Source organism: Eumetopias jubatus, unplaced genomic scaffold (genome assembly GCF_037043125.1).
Source record: "Eumetopias jubatus isolate StellerSeaLion01/CBP00866 unplaced genomic scaffold, mEumJub1_p1.0 scaffold_10, whole genome shotgun sequence".
NCBI classification, from domain to species: Eukaryota; Metazoa; Chordata; class Mammalia; order Carnivora; family Otariidae; genus Eumetopias; species Eumetopias jubatus.
The window spans coordinates 57,524,294-57,540,626 of record NW_028274816.1 but is presented as its reverse complement, the minus strand read 5'-3'; the positions used below and the strand labels follow the sequence as shown (position 1 = coordinate 57,540,626).

The following is a 16,333-nucleotide window of genomic DNA, read 5'->3' as shown; positions in this document are numbered from 1 at the left end:
GGGGCTGCGTGCGCCATGGAGCCGCGGTGCCCGCCGCCGTGCGGCTGCTGCGAGCGGGTGGTGCTCAACGTGGCCGGGCTGCGTTTCGAGACGCGGGCGCGCACCCTGGGCCGCTTCCCGGACACGCTGCTAGGGGACCCTGCGCGTCGCGGCCGCTTCTACGACGGCGTGCGCCGCGAGTACTTCTTTGACCGGCACCGGCCCAGCTTCGACGCGGTGCTCTACTACTACCAGTCTGGCGGGCGGCTGCGGCGGCCGGCGCACGTGCCGCTCGACGTCTTCCTGGAGGAGGTGGCCTTTTACGGGCTGGGCACGGCGGCGCTGGCGCGCCTGCGCGAGGACGAGGGCTGCCCCCTGCCGCCCGAGCGCCCCCTGCCCCGCCGCGCCTTCGCGCGCCAGCTCTGGCTGCTCTTCGAGTTCCCCGAGAGCTCGCAGGCCGCGCGCGTGCTCGCCGTCGTCTCCGTGCTCGTCATCCTCGTCTCCATCGTCGTCTTCTGCCTCGAGACGCTGCCGGACTTCCGCGACGACCGCTACAACCCGGGGCTTGCTGCGGTAGCGGCTGCTGGCCCGGTGAGGGGGCGGGGCCTGGGTGGAGGGAGGCGGGGCTCGGGAGGAGTCGAGCGGGGGCGTTGGGAGGCGGGGCCTCTCAGGAAGGAGGGGCCCGGCTGTGGGTGGGCGGGGCATTGAGGGGCTTGTTGGGAGACAGGCCAGTCGTAGGTGGGGCAAGGGGCTCGAGAGGTGGACAGCCCAGGGACAGGGCCTGACCTGGGGTCGGGGGGGCGGGGGGGGGAAGGAATCTACCCTTTTAAAGGCGGGCTGGGGGCGGAGAAGGGATAGCCTCATGGGGGCGGGGCCTGAGGGTCTGACTGGGAGGACCTCCCTATTGCAGGGCCGGGTTGAGACAGGTGAGAAAATGGCTTGTCGAGGGCGGGAGGGCAGGAAGACCGGGACGTTAAGAAATGAAGCTGAGGGTGGAGAGACTGAAAAATCGGGGGTCCGTGCGGCTGGCAGTAACCAATAGAAAGATGGGCTGGAGGTGGTGAGAGTGGAACTTGAGGGAGCTGGAGACAAGAGGGCCGAGGTAGGAAGAATCTGTCACAGATAAAGTCAGGCTGAGGGCCCTGAGAGCAGCGGCCCCAGGGTTTGGTGTACAAAGAAGGTCTTTAGCCGTTGTAGTCTGGACTGGGGTTAGGGAGGGCAGAGCGCAAGGAAGTGGGACCTGGGTGGCGACCCTCCCCCATCTGGAAAATCAAAGCCGGGGGTGGGGCTTTGGGAAGGAAGAAGAGATGGAGCCTCACTCAGGCACCATTTCAGGAGTCTCCACCAGTGAAGGATCGGGGACTATAAAGTGAGCCACGCAGGCATGATCCCTAGGGTTCCGGAAAGGAATCTAGGACAGCTGGGTCACTGGAGGCCTGGGGGCAATGACTCCTGACCAATTTGTACAGAAGTAGTTGGACATTTAAATCACAAATGTGGCTGTTCCAGTGTGTCCCAGCCCTGGTGTGGTCCTCTCTGAACCCCTTCCTCCCTGCAGTTCCCCGCTCGGCTGAATGGCTCCAGCCCAGTGCCTGGACCCCTGTCTCGCATGCCCTTCGATGACCCGTTCTTTGTGGTGGAGACGTTGTGTATCTGTTGGTTCTCCTTTGAGCTCCTGGTGCGCCTGGCGGCCTGCCCAAGCAAGGCAGCCTTTTTCAAGAACGTGATGAACCTCATCGATTTTGTGGCCATCCTACCCTACTTTGTGGCGCTAGGCACCGAGCTAGCCAGGCAGCGGGGTGTGGGCCAGCAGGCCATGTCACTGGCCATCCTACGAGTCATCCGACTGGTGCGCGTCTTTCGAATCTTCAAGCTGTCCCGGCACTCAAAGGGCCTGCAGATCTTGGGCCAGACACTACGGGCCTCCATGCGTGAGCTGGGTCTCCTCATCTTCTTTCTCTTCATCGGTGTGGTCCTCTTCTCCAGCGCAGTCTACTTTGCTGAGGTCGACCGTGAAGACTCCCATTTCACCAGCATCCCTGAGTCCTTTTGGTGGGCGGTGGTCACCATGACCACAGTTGGCTATGGAGACATGGCACCCGTCACTGTGGGTGGCAAAATAGTGGGTTCTCTGTGCGCCATCGCTGGAGTGCTGACCATTTCTCTGCCCGTTCCGGTCATTGTCTCCAACTTCAGCTACTTTTACCACCGGGAGACAGAGGGCGAAGAGGCTGGGATGTACAGCCATGTGGACATGCAGCCCTGTGGCCCACTGGAGGGCAAGGTCAATGGGGGATTGATGGATGGAGAGATGCCTGAGCTACCACCTCCACTCTGGGCACCCCCTGGGAAACACATGGTCACCGAAGTGTGAGGGACAGTTGAGGTCTGTAGGACCTTACGTTTCCTTGGAGGGAGGGAGGGAGGGAGGGAGGGAGGGATAGAAGGGAAGGTTAGGGGGAGGGGGTTGGGTTTAGGAAGAACTAGGTTAAGTGGTACTGAGTTGGGGAACACTGAGTCTTGTTGGGTCTTGAGTTGTGGTTGGTAGCTCCTGTGGGTGCTTCCTTAAGTGACGGTGAATGGCAGTGAGTTATAATGAGTTGATGGGGCGGCTCCATTGGTTTGTACTGCATTGGGCTGTGCAAGGCTTATGGAGCCTTTTGTGGTTAAGTGTTGAGATAGATTTGATTACATAGTTTTGGTTTTTAGGTCCTCATTGGGTTGGGCTGTGTTGTTGAGTCTGGGTGAGTCTTGTCCAATTGCCTTGTGCAGGATTCTGTGGCTTTATGAGTCCCCTAGGACCATTTTGGATCAAGTTAGGTGGTCACCCACGGCATTGTTGGGACTGTGTGCATGTTCATGCATGGTGTTGTGGAGACATGTTGGAAATTGTGTGGCTTCGCGATTCTTCTAGAGCTGTGTTATTTTAGATTCTGTGAACTTGTGAGTCACGTAGAAATATGAAGAGTCAAGTGATTGAATGTGAGCTTTCTAGGTCACGTTAGTTTAAGTTGGGTTGGAACGTATGACAGTATGAGTCTTCCAGGGTTCTGTTGGGTTGAATTGTGTAGAGTCATGTTGCTGGAAGTTTTGGGGGCTACACTGAGATGAATCATATTGAACTGTATAACCATGTGAGTCTTGTAGGGCTATGCTGAGGTGAGTTGTGTCATTGTGAGTCCTGTAGGAATGTTAGGTTGAGTTGGACTGTGCATATGGACTCCATAGGGCCATGTTGGTTTGTTTTGCATTTAGTGGTAGCACCAGGACCCAAGAATAACAACACCGGGGAGGAATCATGTATCAGGAGGCAAGTGTGGTGTTATGGACCCTGCGAGACAAACTGAACTGACTTGCCCAGCATCACTTACTATAAGGGGCAGGGCTGGGTGCTGGATCCCTTGATTCAGTTGTTCATGCAGAGGGCCTCCGGGTGAGCTAGGAAGATGTACACACTCCTTCCATTTGCTCCACACCTGCTTCATTTTGCCATTCATACCCTCTCTGGCTGTCCTTCCCTACAGTTTTGCTTCCAACCATGGAGATCACAGCCACAAGGGAAGGGGAAAGGGAGAGAAACTACTTTGTACAGGCATGATGGGGGTGGGGGGGGGACAGAAACCCAAATAAGGGGACAGAGACCTCGGGAGTGATAAAGACTCAGAGAAAGAAAGAGACAGAAACCCAGAGAAGAGGGAACAAGGACCCAAAGAGGGAGGAAGAGAGATTTAGGGAGAAGGAGATGAAGACAAAGACCCAGAGAGATGGGGAGACAGAGACTCAGAGGAAGGGGGTCAGAAACTCCAAAGAGAAAGGGAGACAGAGACCAAGAGTGGGAGATGGAGATGGGGGTGTGTGTCAGGCACCCAGAGAGGGACAGACACCAGAGTTGGAGCCAGACCAGAGCACCCCCGAGAAAGATAACCAAAGAAGGAATAGGCAGAAAAAGTCAGTGCCTCTGAACCCAAGAGATACACAGTCTCTCTTCCATGGAATCACAAAGAGATCCCAAATCAGGGAGCTCCACCCTATCCTCCCACAGCTCAGGAAGGATGTCAGACAAACTGGGGAGCCCACTCTATTTTCCAGGGGAGCAACCAGAGTCTTAGAGCATGGGAGTGGCTTCCCAGGGTCTCGTGGCACATCCCCACGAGCGAGGATTTATGGCAGGCTGCCTGACCCCACCTGTCCCATCAGCCTGCTGGTATTCTCCAGCCTCGTTGCTCACAAAGAAACTGAGGCTCAGAGGGGAGGGTGGGACCCAAGGGCAGGAAGCCAAACATTTTCAGAGGGCTTACAGTACTAAAAGGGCGTTTGGAGGGGGAAGGAGAGCAGGCTTCAATCCCTAACACACGGGGCTTCCTATGTGCCTGAGCATCATCCGAAGTACTTTACTTGTATTCATTCATTAAAGCCAGTGGTTTACAGAGTGGTGTTGTTGTTATTTTTAGCTATTGCCCCCCCTCCCTTTTTGGGTCAAATGAAATCTTACTTTGATGCAGTGTGGCACATCAGAAGGAACCTGGTTTGAGGGACACACACATCTATGGAGTCCTCCTTGGCAACTCAAAATGCAGCTAAGGAATTCAGTCTGGAAATGCCCAATTTAATCCAACCCCCTTTTTATACAGAGCGACGGAAGAAGGTACAGATGGTGGGAAGAGTTTTATAAAGGTCGAAAACCAGAGAATCTGTAGGTGGTCCCTTCCCTCGGAAATGGAAAGGCACATCTGGAGACAGAAATGGAGACAGACCCCCCTCACGGTGCAGACACAGTTTGGGACCCAGCATGGAGACCCGAAGAGGAGGGGAGACATGCAGAGAGGGGGCCAAGACCTGGAGAGAGGACCCCCCAGGGAAGGAGGGAGAGCAGGAGGGCAGTGACCTGGGAGGGGGTCAGAGACCCCTGCGGGGGCAGGACAGAGATCCACAGAGGCTGGGAAAGCAACCAGAGAGGAGAGGTCAGAGATCCAGAGAGAGCGAGGGGGGTAGAGGCCCAGACGGAGAGGGAGAGGGGACAGAGACCCAAAGAAAGAGGAGGCGTGCACAAACTGTTCTACTTTTCTTTGAAAACTCACCTGTACTACCCCATCTGAGACTAGAAGTCATATAGAGTCTCTCTGGAATGGGGTGGGACCTGTTGGCTGCTTAGGAATGGCGGCGGGGGTTGGGGGGAGTGTGGAGAGGTCAGGGAGGTGACCTGAGGGGACCCTCAGATGGGGAAGTGCCCCTCCCCCACCCTCAATAAACAACCCACAGCCACCTTCTACAACCTTCTACGTTGCCTTGGCTGGGATGGGGAAAAGGAGAGGGGAACACCCTAATCCGGGGACACCCTTCCTGCCACCTTGCCATGCTATATTTAGGCTGAGGGAGGGGTATGGGATGACCCCCCGCCCCTCCCAAGGTAGGTATCACCTTTCCTACTGAAATAGCTCCGGGAGAGGGGTGAAGGGCCTGGGACTCCAACTCCAACGGACCTCAGTCTGTCTTAGGGTCTCTCCCTCCTCACTGGGTCTCTGTCCCCCCTCCTGGGATTCTGTCCCATTCTCTCAAGTATCTGTCCTCTCTCTGAGTTTCTGTCCCCCCCCTTCTCTCCATTTCTGTGCCTTTCCCATCTCCCTTTGTCACTATTCATTTTTTTTCACTGAGCGGGTCATTGTGTTCCCACATCAAATCCTTGTCTATCTCCAAGTCCAATAATACCTTGAATTTCTCTTATCTGAGCTCAGGACAGACCTTCTCCCCAGTCCCCACCCAGGAAATTCCAGCGGAGAGGACTCTGTGGGAGGACCCCCCCATATCCACTGTCTCCCAGGGCCTCGGGTCTTATCACTGCCCAAGTCCAGCTGGTTAATGTCTGGCCTTGAGCTCCTGGGAAAGTGGGGATGAGAGCAGAGGGTGGGAATCTGCCCAGAGATTGACACTTAGTTGGCAAAAGAATGCAAAGAAATCTCAGGCCCAGACTCCGGACTCGAAGGAAAGAGGGAGCTGCTGGTCAGGACTCCCGGGTCCGAGGGAGGAGGGGCTGGGGGCGAGGACTCCCGGGTCCGAGGGAGCAGGGGCTGGGGGCGAGGACTCCCGGGTCCGAGGGAGGAGGGGCTGGGGGCGAGGACTCCCGGGTCCGAGGGAGGAGGGGCTGGGGGCGAGGACTCCCGGGGCTGAGGGAGGAGGGGCTGGGGGCGAGGACTCCCGGGGCTGAGGGAGGAGGGGCTGGGGGGCGGGTCCTGACTCCTGGGTCTGTGGCAGGAGGGGGCTGGGGGCCCGGGACTCCCGGGTCTGAGGGAGGAGGGGCTGGGGGTGAGAACTACTGGGTGTGAGGGAGGATGGGGCTGGGGGCCCGGACTCCCGGGTCTGAGGGAGGAGGGGCTGGGGGCGAGAACTACTGGGTGTGAGGGAGGAGGGGGCTGGCGCCTGGCCTCCCGGGGCTGAGGCGGGCCAGGAGCTGAGCGAGCCAGGCCGGGCTGCCGAGGTCTCGGTACGCGCGTGGAAGGCGGGACCCCCCGGCCCCTCCTCCGCCGTCGGGCGCCGCCCCGCCCCGCCCCCGCCCGGGCCCTCCGGAGAGAGTGCGGCGAGGAGCCGGCGGGCGAGCGGGCGTCCCTGCAGCCAGCGAGCGGGAGGAGGAGCCGCGCCGCGCCCGGGGCAGCGGAGGAGCCGAAGAGGGCGCCCCAGGTAAGAGCCTCCGCGCCTCCTCCCCCCCGGGATTCCGGCGTCCCGGTCGCCCTGCCCCCGGGTAGGGAGGGACGGGGGCGGGGCCAGCGGGGGCGGGGCTTGGCGGAGGAAACTGAGGCAGGAGCGGAGTCCTCCAGATACGCAGCCGCTTACCCCCAGCGAGATCTCAGGAGACCAGACCCCCAGCCCAAATCCTCTTTGGGAGAAGGGGGCTGGGAGTACGTAATTCTGGATACCTGGGGAAGAGAGTCCTGAACTCCAGAACTCCCAGGTCTGAGGGAGGAGGGCGCTGGGGGTCTGGACTCCTCGGTCTGAGGGAGGAGGGCGCTGGGCGCCTGGACTCCAGCATGGGAGGGAGGGAGCTGGGGATCTGACCTCCTGGAGGAGGAGGAGGCAGGGAACCGGGACTTCTGGTCTGAGGGAGGAGGTAGCCGACTTCTGGTCCTGGTTGGATCGGCGCAGTTGGGTCCCTTCACAGCCTTCTTTCCATTTCCCCATCTCGGAGCCAAGGCAGGCAGCTACTCCAGGTATGTGCGGTAGAAGTCTTGGACGGGCCCCGGCCTGTCCTGTGAGAATAGAACATTCCAGGAAGCAGCCTCAGGGACCCAGGGCTTCTTGAGTGTGGGCCCTCAGGGACCCGGGTGTCCAGACCAGCGCCACCCCCGCCCTGTCTGGGAGATGAATGGGCCGTGGAGGATGTAATCTTTTCCAGCCTCCTCTATCCCCCCGCCCCCTCCCCCCCCCACACACACCCGCCTCTCCCTTCACCTCCCCCATCTGCTTCCCATCCCAGCCAGGAGCCATCACCTGGTCAAGGAAGGGGCCTCCGGGAAGGGGGCGCGGCCTTGCCTCTTGGGTACCCTACACTTTAAGAGGAATCCTGGGAAGGGGAGTGCTCAGGTTCCCTCCCCCACTTGCCCACACAACCTGCCTGTTCCCTTTTTCCCCTAGGTGGCTGCCCCTTACCTCTCCCGAGATGTCAGGAAAGAGGGGACCACCTGTGTCCCCCACAGGGGCACCCCAGAGCCTGGGGGCCCCCAGCACTGGAGCCTGGAGGTGGAGGAGGTGCTGACAGGTCTGGTAACCACCTGCTGCTTCCCACTTCTCTCCACACCACTTTCCCAGAACCACAGACTTCCAGAATATTGCAGAGAAACTATAGGATCCACACCCTCACCACTATCTCCCAGCCCCTGGTTCATTTTTTTTTTTTAAGATTTTATTTATTTACTTGTCAGAGAGAGTGAGCCAGCACAAGTCGGGGGAGTGGCAGGCAGACAGACGGAGAAGCAGGCTCCCCGCTGAGCAGGGAGCCTGAGGGAGGACTCAATCCCAGGACCCTGGGATCATGACTTGAGCCAAAGGCAGACGGACGCTTAACCAACTCAGCCACCCCGGTGTCCCCCCTGGTTTATTTCTTGGACAGGGAAACTGAGGCCCCACACAGGAGAGGAAATGTCTTGCCTTCTCAGCGGCAGTTTTGAGCTGAACTTGGGTCTTGCTAGGATACCAGAACATGGCTTTTTTCAGAATTTTGGAACCTCAAACCTCCTCTAGGCTGTAGGACTTAGGGTCCCTCAGGGTTGTAGGTAGGGGTAGGATGCAGGGGGGAGTTGCTCTGACAGGGCTCAAGTCCTACTCTGGCATTTGCTGGCTGTGTGATCTGGCTCACCTCTCTGAGCCAGTATTTCTCCATTTGCTGGCTTGTTGGCTATTATTAGCAATAGTAGTGGAATAATTATGATTAATCTAGAAGTTGGGTGTTATCTAAGTCCTAGCATATAAGGTCCCTCCAAGGTTCTAGAACAAGGGCCTCCCCCTGGTTCTGGAATTCAGATCCCCCTGGAGTTCCCAACCTCTGCCCCCCTCCCCCACTAAGTTTTTATCCTCATCTCTAACCCCGGCTTCCCTCTCTATCCTCTAGGTGCTCAGCGAGATGCTCCCCAGCCCCTCCTGCTCCCTCCCCATCCTCCTTCTATTCCTTCTCCCCAGTGTCCCAATGGAGCCCCATCCCCCACCCTTACCACTGCCCCCATTTCTAGCCCCTGAGTGGGACCTCCTGTCCCCCCGAGTAGTCCTGTCTAGGGGTGCCCCCGCTGGGCCCCCTCTACTCTTCCTGCTGGAGGCTGGGGCCTTTGGGGAGCCAACAGGCAGCCCCGCCAACCGCAGTCGGCGAGGGGTGAGCGAGACAGCACCAGCAAGTCGCCGGGGAGAGCTGGCTGTGTGTGATGCGGTCAGCGGCTGGGTGACAGACCGACGGACAGCTGTGGACCTGCGTGGGCGTGAGGTGGAGGTGCTGGGCGAGGTTCCTGCAGCTGGAGGCAGCCCCCTCCGCCAGTACTTCTTTGAGACCCGCTGCAAGGCTGACAGCGCCACCGAGGAAAGTGGCCCTGGTGGGGGTGGGGGTGGGTGCCGGGGTGTGGACCGGAGGCACTGGGTGTCTGAGTGTAAGGCCAAGCAGTCCTACGTGCGGGCATTGACCGCTGATGCCCAGGGCCGTGTAGGCTGGCGATGGATTCGAATTGACACTGCGTGCGTCTGTACACTCCTCAGCCGGACTGGTCGGGCCTGAGGCCCATGCTCAGGAACTGGGCAGGCAGAGGAAGAAGACAGCTGGATGCTGAGGGACCTCAGGGGCGGCCTGGCTGCTCTGGGCCTCGGTTTGGGAACTTGTGAAATGGTCACAAAATCACAGCTTTCTGAGTTGGAGAGCTAAATCGATGCAAGACAGGTGGTGAAAACAAATGGGGTTTTGAAGGATGAATAGGAGTTCTTCTGGATGAACTTGAGGGTGATGATGATGATAATATCCAATATTTTCTGAGTGTCTACTGTTTATCAACACTAATACACAATTTTTCAGATCAACTCTGGTGGATTTAACCATCAGAGGAACCTCAGCTTCTAAGTTGCTAACCACTTGATTTCAGAGGACATTTTGCTCACCCTGGAGAGAATGACAAGGAAGTGATATGTCAAGAAGTGGGTGGGGGAGTGTAAAAACGGACACGTAAGCAACTAGCTGTGGGCTGGGATTTGAATGAGAAATCTTACTTGGTCATATGCGGCGACTGTTGGCTTAGAATGTTCTGTTTTGAGGCAGTGAGCTACCCATCACAGAAGGAGCACAAGCAAGGTTGAATGATAAGAGGTCAGGATGCTAGAGAGTAATTTAACACTGTTGGGGAGTTGGTGTCAGGTTTCTGCCTCCTTTTCTGTCCCAACTTTTACCCCATATTGGGAAAGAAATAGACCTTAGAATTGTCAACATTGAGTATGGCATAAGGTTCTGACCAATTGACCTGACTCCAGGCTAGGATCAGGGGTCATGTGGACAGTGATAGGCTTTGAGTGGGCCAGGAAAATCCAAAAGGAGAAATGGCCCCAGAGGCCTAAATGAGGGGTTCAGTAGGACCAGGGGCCAGGCTGCAGAAGGTAGCCTCAGTTTTCCCCATCTGAAGAATGGGTTAGTGGGATGAGCTAGTGGGAGCTGAGAAGGCAGAGGCTTGACCAAAATGTCTTTAAGGCAAGGAAGTGACAAGGGAAGTCAGGGGCAGACCCCACACCTTCAGGATACCCCTTCATGTATCACCAGTCCATATCTTAAGCCGGTTGCCAACGCGCGCGCGCGCACACACACACACACACACACACGCACACACACACACACACACACACATTCTTTTAGAACCAGCTTTAGGCTAAAGACTGAAACCATAGACATCCCCCATCCCCCGCCGCCAACACAGACTGGGCCCCTGCGAAGGGTAGGGGTGGCAGGGCTGGGCCGGGTCTGGCTGCCTTTGTTTCTACGTCGCTGTGTTTCTAGGTCTGTGGTTCCCACTCTTTTTTGTCACCTCCCTCTCTGTCTCTTGTCCCTGGGTCAGTAGCTCTCTGTTTCTCATTCACTGTCTCTCACCCGTTCTTGTCTTTCTTTCTCATCAAAGCTCTTTCGACATCCCCTCCCCTCTCTTTTTGCTAAGTATTTCCCTGTGTATGTGTCTGTGGGTCTCTCCCTCGTCACCCACCCCCATATCCAGGTGGAAGTTTTCAACCAAATCAAAGGCAGGCAGGACAGACGAAGCCCAAGCCCCGGGCTGACTCCTTCAGCGCACACAGGGAGGGAGGGAGGGAGAGCCCTGGGGAAGTCTGGAAATCGTTACCCCTGAGGTAGGCAGGACTGGCAGAGGGAGGAGGGGGCTAAGAGAGTTGGGACCCTGTAGGAAAGGGGGCTGTTTCTCATGGATTCCCTGATGGCGGTGGGTGGTCTCTGTCCTCCTCCCCCTCTGGGTCTCTGTCTCCCCCAACCTGGAGTCTCTGTGTCTCTAAAATTCCCTGCAACTCTGAGCTTCTCTTCCCCCTTCCTCCCGCCTCCCTCTTTCTGCCCTTCTCTCCCTTTCTCTCTCTCTGGGACTCCCCTCCCCCATTTCTCTGAGTTTCTGTGCCCTTCCCTCAAAGTCCCTGTCCCTCTGTGCTGGGGTCTCTTTCTCTATCCAACCATCCGCACACCTGCAGGCCTTCCATTGGCTGAGTTCGGGGGCGGGGGGGGCGGGTTCTGTTACCTGGGGCAACAGCAACAACAAGCCTGCCCCTGCGTGGCTTCAGGGGTGGGACCATGGCGGGTCGGGCCCTGGCTCTGCGCTACGGTCCCCCATGGCCCCCAGTCTCTGGGACCGAGGTGCCTGGCTCCTGGCCCAACGGGCATCTCAGCAGTAGTGGTGTCGCCCACCGCCTTATCCCGTCTGTGCCCTTTCCCCCGCCCACTGTGCAGGTGAGAGGACGCTAGGCTCCTGGCCAGGAGGGGACTGGGGGCCCAGGCTCCCGTGTCTGCAGGAGAGGCCTGGGGGTCCAGACACCTGCTGAGAGAAAAGTGGATTCGGGGCGTGGACTCCTCTCTGACTGAAGGAGGAGGTTCCCCGAGTCCCGGGTCTGAAAGAAGAGGGGCCGGGGAACCTGGATGCGTGGACCTGGAGGGAGCAAAGGGTTGGGGGCCGACTGGGAGAGATCAGGGCTCGCGGGCTGGACTTGAACCGTTTTAGCTGACGTCCTTCTCCCCAGTCCACGGTCGCGGAGCCCCTGCCGCCGGCCGCACAGCAGGATTTGCACATCTGGGATTTTGACGAGGTCATCAGCAGATGGGAGACAACCTCTGGCTCGGCTTACGTGCCTAAGACCCACGGCGGGCCCTACGCACAGCCCAGGGCCCCAGAGCCTTCGGACCCCACGCGGACTGTGGGGATCAAGGATTTAGAAGAAAAGGTAAGGTTCTGGGATGCAGAGGTCCGCAGGGGACGGAGCTGGGGCTCGCCCTGGAGTACCGCGCGCCCTCACAGTGGATCCCCGCGTCGCCTTCCCGCAGCTCAGACACCGCGGCTGGCGCCTCCCGCTGATCACAAAGCACCAGTGCAGCGAGACCAGGGCGCAGTACACGGGCTGGCCCGACCCGGATCAGCAGCGCCCCACCTTCTACGTCGGGCCCCAGCCCCTGGAGTTTGCGGAGCACCTTCGCGAAGGCCCTTCCCAGGTAGCGGAGAAGACCCGCTGCCGCCGTGGGACAGAGCTCATAGCGCCTGGGGCGGGACGGGAGGGGCTCTGAAGCTAGGGACCAGGCTAGGAGACCCTGGGGTGGAGAATTTTGAGTCTGGGGTCGTGGCCAAAAGGTCTGGGACGGAATCAGGTTAGAGAGTCTGGGAGTGGAGCTTGGACCTTCTGAGGTAGGGTCAGGAGAAGGAGGGGGTTGGAGACCGAAATCCCACCTCTGAGGCTGGGGCCACGACCAGTGAATCCTGGGGCGGGGCTGGGAGGGGGGTTCTGAGGCCCGGGTCCGAGCTCGGCGGCGGACGGTACGTGGGGGCGGGTCTTGAACTTTCCGAGCCCAGGTCGGGAGGCGGGGCTAGGCTTTCCCCGAGGGGATGAGCTAAGGGGAACGGTTGCGGGACGTGCGGCTGAATTCCAGTGGCGGGAGGTGGAAGCCAGGAGTCTGGGGGCGGAGCTGGGAAGGTTTTTTTTTTGTTTTGTTTTGTTTTTGTGGTTGGGGGCTGGGCTTTGTGTCCGATGACCCGCACGTTTGGATTTTGGAGTAACCCTAATAAGGGTTCTGATTTGGGGAGCGAAGCTAAAGTGCGCTGGCTTGCGATTGGTCGGGAAGGATTCGGATTCCGGGGGCGGGTGTGAGGGCTGTTGGGTCGAAGGAGAAGGGATCCTGAGTCTGGGACCCAGGGCCTACAGTGCGGTATGAAACCTCTTTCTAGCTCATTCTGTCCTTCCCGGATCCTCCTCAGGCTTTAATCGCCTGGACAAAGAACCCCGAGCTGGCCGGCCGGTCTTTCACGGTATCTGACCAGGGCGTCTTGGACCGTCATCAGCTCTATCTGACCACCTCAGCCAAGGACTTCCGGGCCTACCCAAAGTGAGCCTGGGTCCTCGCTCGGCACCGCCCCCAGCATAGGCCGGTGCGACGCCGAACCCGGGTGTCGGCTCCCCCTTGTCCGACTCAGGAGCCTCAGCCTTCAGCTCCCGCACGCTCAAGAACCAGAAGTTCAGACCCCAAACCGCACCTTTTTTTTTTTTTTTTTAGCACCCAGGTATCCTTAGTGTCGACTCTCAGGAATATGAAACCTGCCGCTTGCCCCAGAAGGGGTTCGGGACCAGGGGCGGGGCCCTAAGGGTCTAGGGCGGGGCCTACTTTGGTTCCCAGATACTCTTTCCCAAGGATTCGAAAACTCCAGATTCCAGGCCCTTAAGGACCTCGGGATCCAGGAATCCAGGTTAGGAGTCCCCAGCCCCCATCCTTCCTGAGGGGTCCCCGAATCCTACAAATGTGTTCTTGCCCCGAAACGCAGGAGTTCAGGTCTACAGACTCCTCAGAACGCGAGGTCTGAACCTCAGCCTTGTCCCTAGGATCCAACTGGGTCTTCCCTCTCCTGCCTCCCTCACCAAGAGGAAGGAGTTGTCTGGATATCCCCGCAAGGACTCGCGGACCTACTGGAGCTCTGAGAAGGCGCCTCAGGCCTGGGGCCATGACCCACAGAGGCCACCCTGGCCGCGCCCCTCTCGGCCGCCAGCGATGCGCGTGCCCCATGTCCATCCGGGGACGACAGCCGTGCCACACCACGGGGCGTTGTCTCTGGCTCAGGAGTCCTACAGACCCCCGCTGCACCCGCTCCTCCGACTCGACCGTTTCTGCCCGCTGGAGCTGCCCTGGAGCGGCCCCCACTTCAAGCCCATGTCGGGGATCTACAGCGTGCCGCAGGCCTATGGCACTGAGAACTCCAGCTACGGCAGCATGAAGCCGGCCCCTCCGTGAGCCGGCAGCGCCAGCCCCGCCCCGGGCACGCCCCCCGGGCGCGGGCCGAGCCGAGAGCACGGCCTCAGGGGGCACACGGGGCGGGGTAAGGTCGGGAACCCCGCCCATGCCGTGGGAGCGAGACGGAGGCCAGGGCCCAGTGGGCGGGGCGAATCCCACACTTGACCGCAGGGTTGTCCCGGTCGGGGAGGGAGGTGGGAGCTGAGCCGGGAAAACGTACCTTGGGGCTGTGGGCTCGCGGGCGGGACACGCCCTCTGCGACAGAGGGGGCGGAGCTTCTTAGTCCACGACAGAATTAAATAGCCTAAACCATGCCCATTGCTGGGTTCGGCTCTGGGGGCCTGAGTGTGGGGGAGATGCGGCTCCCGCTGAATCACTCGTGGAAGGGAGGCCCGTCTGCGTGCAGGTGGAACCCCGCCTCTGGGCACAGAATCCAATATTGAAGCCACGCCCCCCAGAAGAGGTTAGACTGGCACGGTGGTTTTCAGTCTATGGCAGATGGAGGGGGGCTGAGGGCTCAGGGGATCACCATTCGAGGGTCCTTAGAAGGGGCGACCTTCAGCCTTCCCCTAGCTCCCACCGTGATGGGCAGAGGCGAGGCTACACCGCCGGGGGCAAGGCCAAGGGCTCCCTGTAGCCTATTCCCTGTGACGGCAGCACGACTTCGCTAGCACTTGAGGATTGAGTCCGTGAAGTCAGCTTCACCTTGGGCGTCTCCCGCTTCTTGGTGTGGGAGCCACTCAGGGAGTGGGGGTAAGGGGCACTCCACAGAGCCACTCCTGCACACCTCCCTGACCTTTTCTGCTTCTCGCCCCCGGAAAGATTAGTGTCCAGGTTACCCCATCATGCCGCCACCCCCAGTGGCCTTGCCGCCCCCACAGCCTGCAAGTATAAGACCAGGTAAACACGATAGGGGAGGCACTGAGAATGGAGATGCTCCAGGTAAGACTGTAAGACGCCCCTAGGCACCGTGCAACTCCATCCAGGCCACAGCTAGCACAAAGAGGGAGAGTCCTGTGACCTGATGAAGGAGGCTTCCTTCTAGAAGGGTGTGGACGGCCAGCAGGCTTCCCGCCAGGAGGGCAGCAGGTGGAGCAGGGCCCGAGGGTAGGGAGCACCTGGGACTCCTGAGTACTGGAACAGGGGATCAAAGTGGAAGGGATGGTCCCGAATGGAAGATGTCAGGCAGGGGAGCTGGGTCCCGAAGGTGTCTGTGTGGGGGATGGGAGGGCAAGGGCTCAGGGTAGAAGGGTCTGGCTGGCCCTGAGACTCTGGCCTTGTCCCAGGGGCTGCTGCTGTGGCTGCTGCTGAACGTGGGTGGGGTGTGGGCATCCAGGGGGCCACTACGGCCGCTGTGCCGGCCCATCAACGCCACCCTGGCTGCCGAGAACGAGGCCTGCCCGGTCTGTATCACCTTCACCACCACCATCTGTGCCGGCTACTGCCCCAGCCTGGTGAGCTCGGCGGGGGGGGGGGGGGCGCAGCCCTGCTGGAGTGGGAACAGGTGCTGCCACCACCTCAGCTCCGGGTGGGTTACTCAGGGCCGGGCCCACATCAGATGGGAAGCAGCAGCCGGCATGGAAGGGTGGCCTGCCCCCTGGGCAGGGGCTGGGGAACTGGGGAGTCTGAGCTGGGCATGTGGGAGGGAGGGAGAGCACAGGGGGTCTGCTGGACACCTGAGTCTGCGACCTGTGGAGGGCAGCGGGGGAGCTCGGCAGGGGGGGGGCCCTGACCACAGGTGGATAGCCTTGCACCCCCCATCCCCCACCCCCTGGCCCACAGGTGCGAGTGCTGCCGGCCGTCCTGCCGCCTGTGCCCCAGCCGGTGTGCACGTACCACGAGCTGCGCTTTGCCTCCATCCGGCTCCCTGGATGCCCGCCTGGCGTGGATCCCATGGTCTCCTTCCCTGTGGCCCTCAGCTGTCGCTGCGGGCCCTGCCGCCTCAGCAACTCCGACTGTGGGGGTCCCAGAGCCCAACCCTTGGCCTGTGACCGCCCCCCACTCCCGGGCCTCCTGTTCCTCTAAGGATTCCCCCCCACACACCCCAACTCCTGAAGCCAGCAGATGCTTCTTTCCTCCCCTGCTAATAATAAAGGCTTCTCAAACTGCACTCAGGTTGTCTTTTGTCAGGCTCAAGGCGCATGTACGCGTGTACACGTGTACACACACACACACACACACACACACACACACACACACAATGGGTCCAGTTTCAGGGACGCCTGGGTGGCTCAGTCCGTTAAGTGTCTGGCTCTTGATTTCGGCTCAGGTCATCATGATCTCAGGGCCATGGGAATAGCTCCGCATTGGACTCCACGCTGGGTGTCCTGGAGCCTGCTTAAGATTCTCTTTCTCCCTCTCCCTCTGCCCGCACTG

General features: G+C 59.6%; 4 protein-coding genes across 4 annotated transcripts; all 4 read left to right on the top strand.

The window, feature by feature from the left end:
* KCNA7 (potassium voltage-gated channel subfamily A member 7) lies at positions 1-2,353 on the top strand. Its single transcript, XM_028091607.1, has 2 exons — positions 1-570; positions 1,538-2,353. Exons 1-2 carry the CDS (start codon positions 16-18, stop codon positions 2,351-2,353), a joined length of 1,371 nt encoding a protein of 456 aa, XP_027947408.1. The 5' UTR covers positions 1-15.
* Positions 2,354-8,575: 6,222 nt separating this feature from the next.
* On the top strand, positions 8,576-9,223 carry NTF4 (neurotrophin 4). Its single transcript, XM_028091376.2, has one exon. It carries the CDS (start codon positions 8,588-8,590, stop codon positions 9,221-9,223), a length of 636 nt encoding a protein of 211 aa, XP_027947177.1. The 5' UTR covers positions 8,576-8,587.
* A 2,043-nt stretch (positions 9,224-11,266) lies between these two features.
* On the top strand, positions 11,267-13,957 carry SAXO3 (stabilizer of axonemal microtubules 3). Its single transcript, XM_088026952.1, has 5 exons — positions 11,267-11,422; positions 11,710-11,910; positions 12,011-12,175; positions 12,933-13,060; positions 13,594-13,957. Exons 1-5 carry the CDS (start codon positions 11,267-11,269, stop codon positions 13,955-13,957), a joined length of 1,014 nt encoding a protein of 337 aa, XP_087883078.1.
* Positions 13,958-14,884: 927 nt separating this feature from the next.
* LHB (luteinizing hormone subunit beta) lies at positions 14,885-15,982 on the top strand. Its single transcript, XM_028091637.2, has 3 exons — positions 14,885-14,899; positions 15,244-15,411; positions 15,740-15,982. Exons 1-3 carry the CDS (start codon positions 14,885-14,887, stop codon positions 15,980-15,982), a joined length of 426 nt encoding a protein of 141 aa, XP_027947438.1.
* The last annotated feature ends 351 nt before the right edge of the window (positions 15,983-16,333 follow it).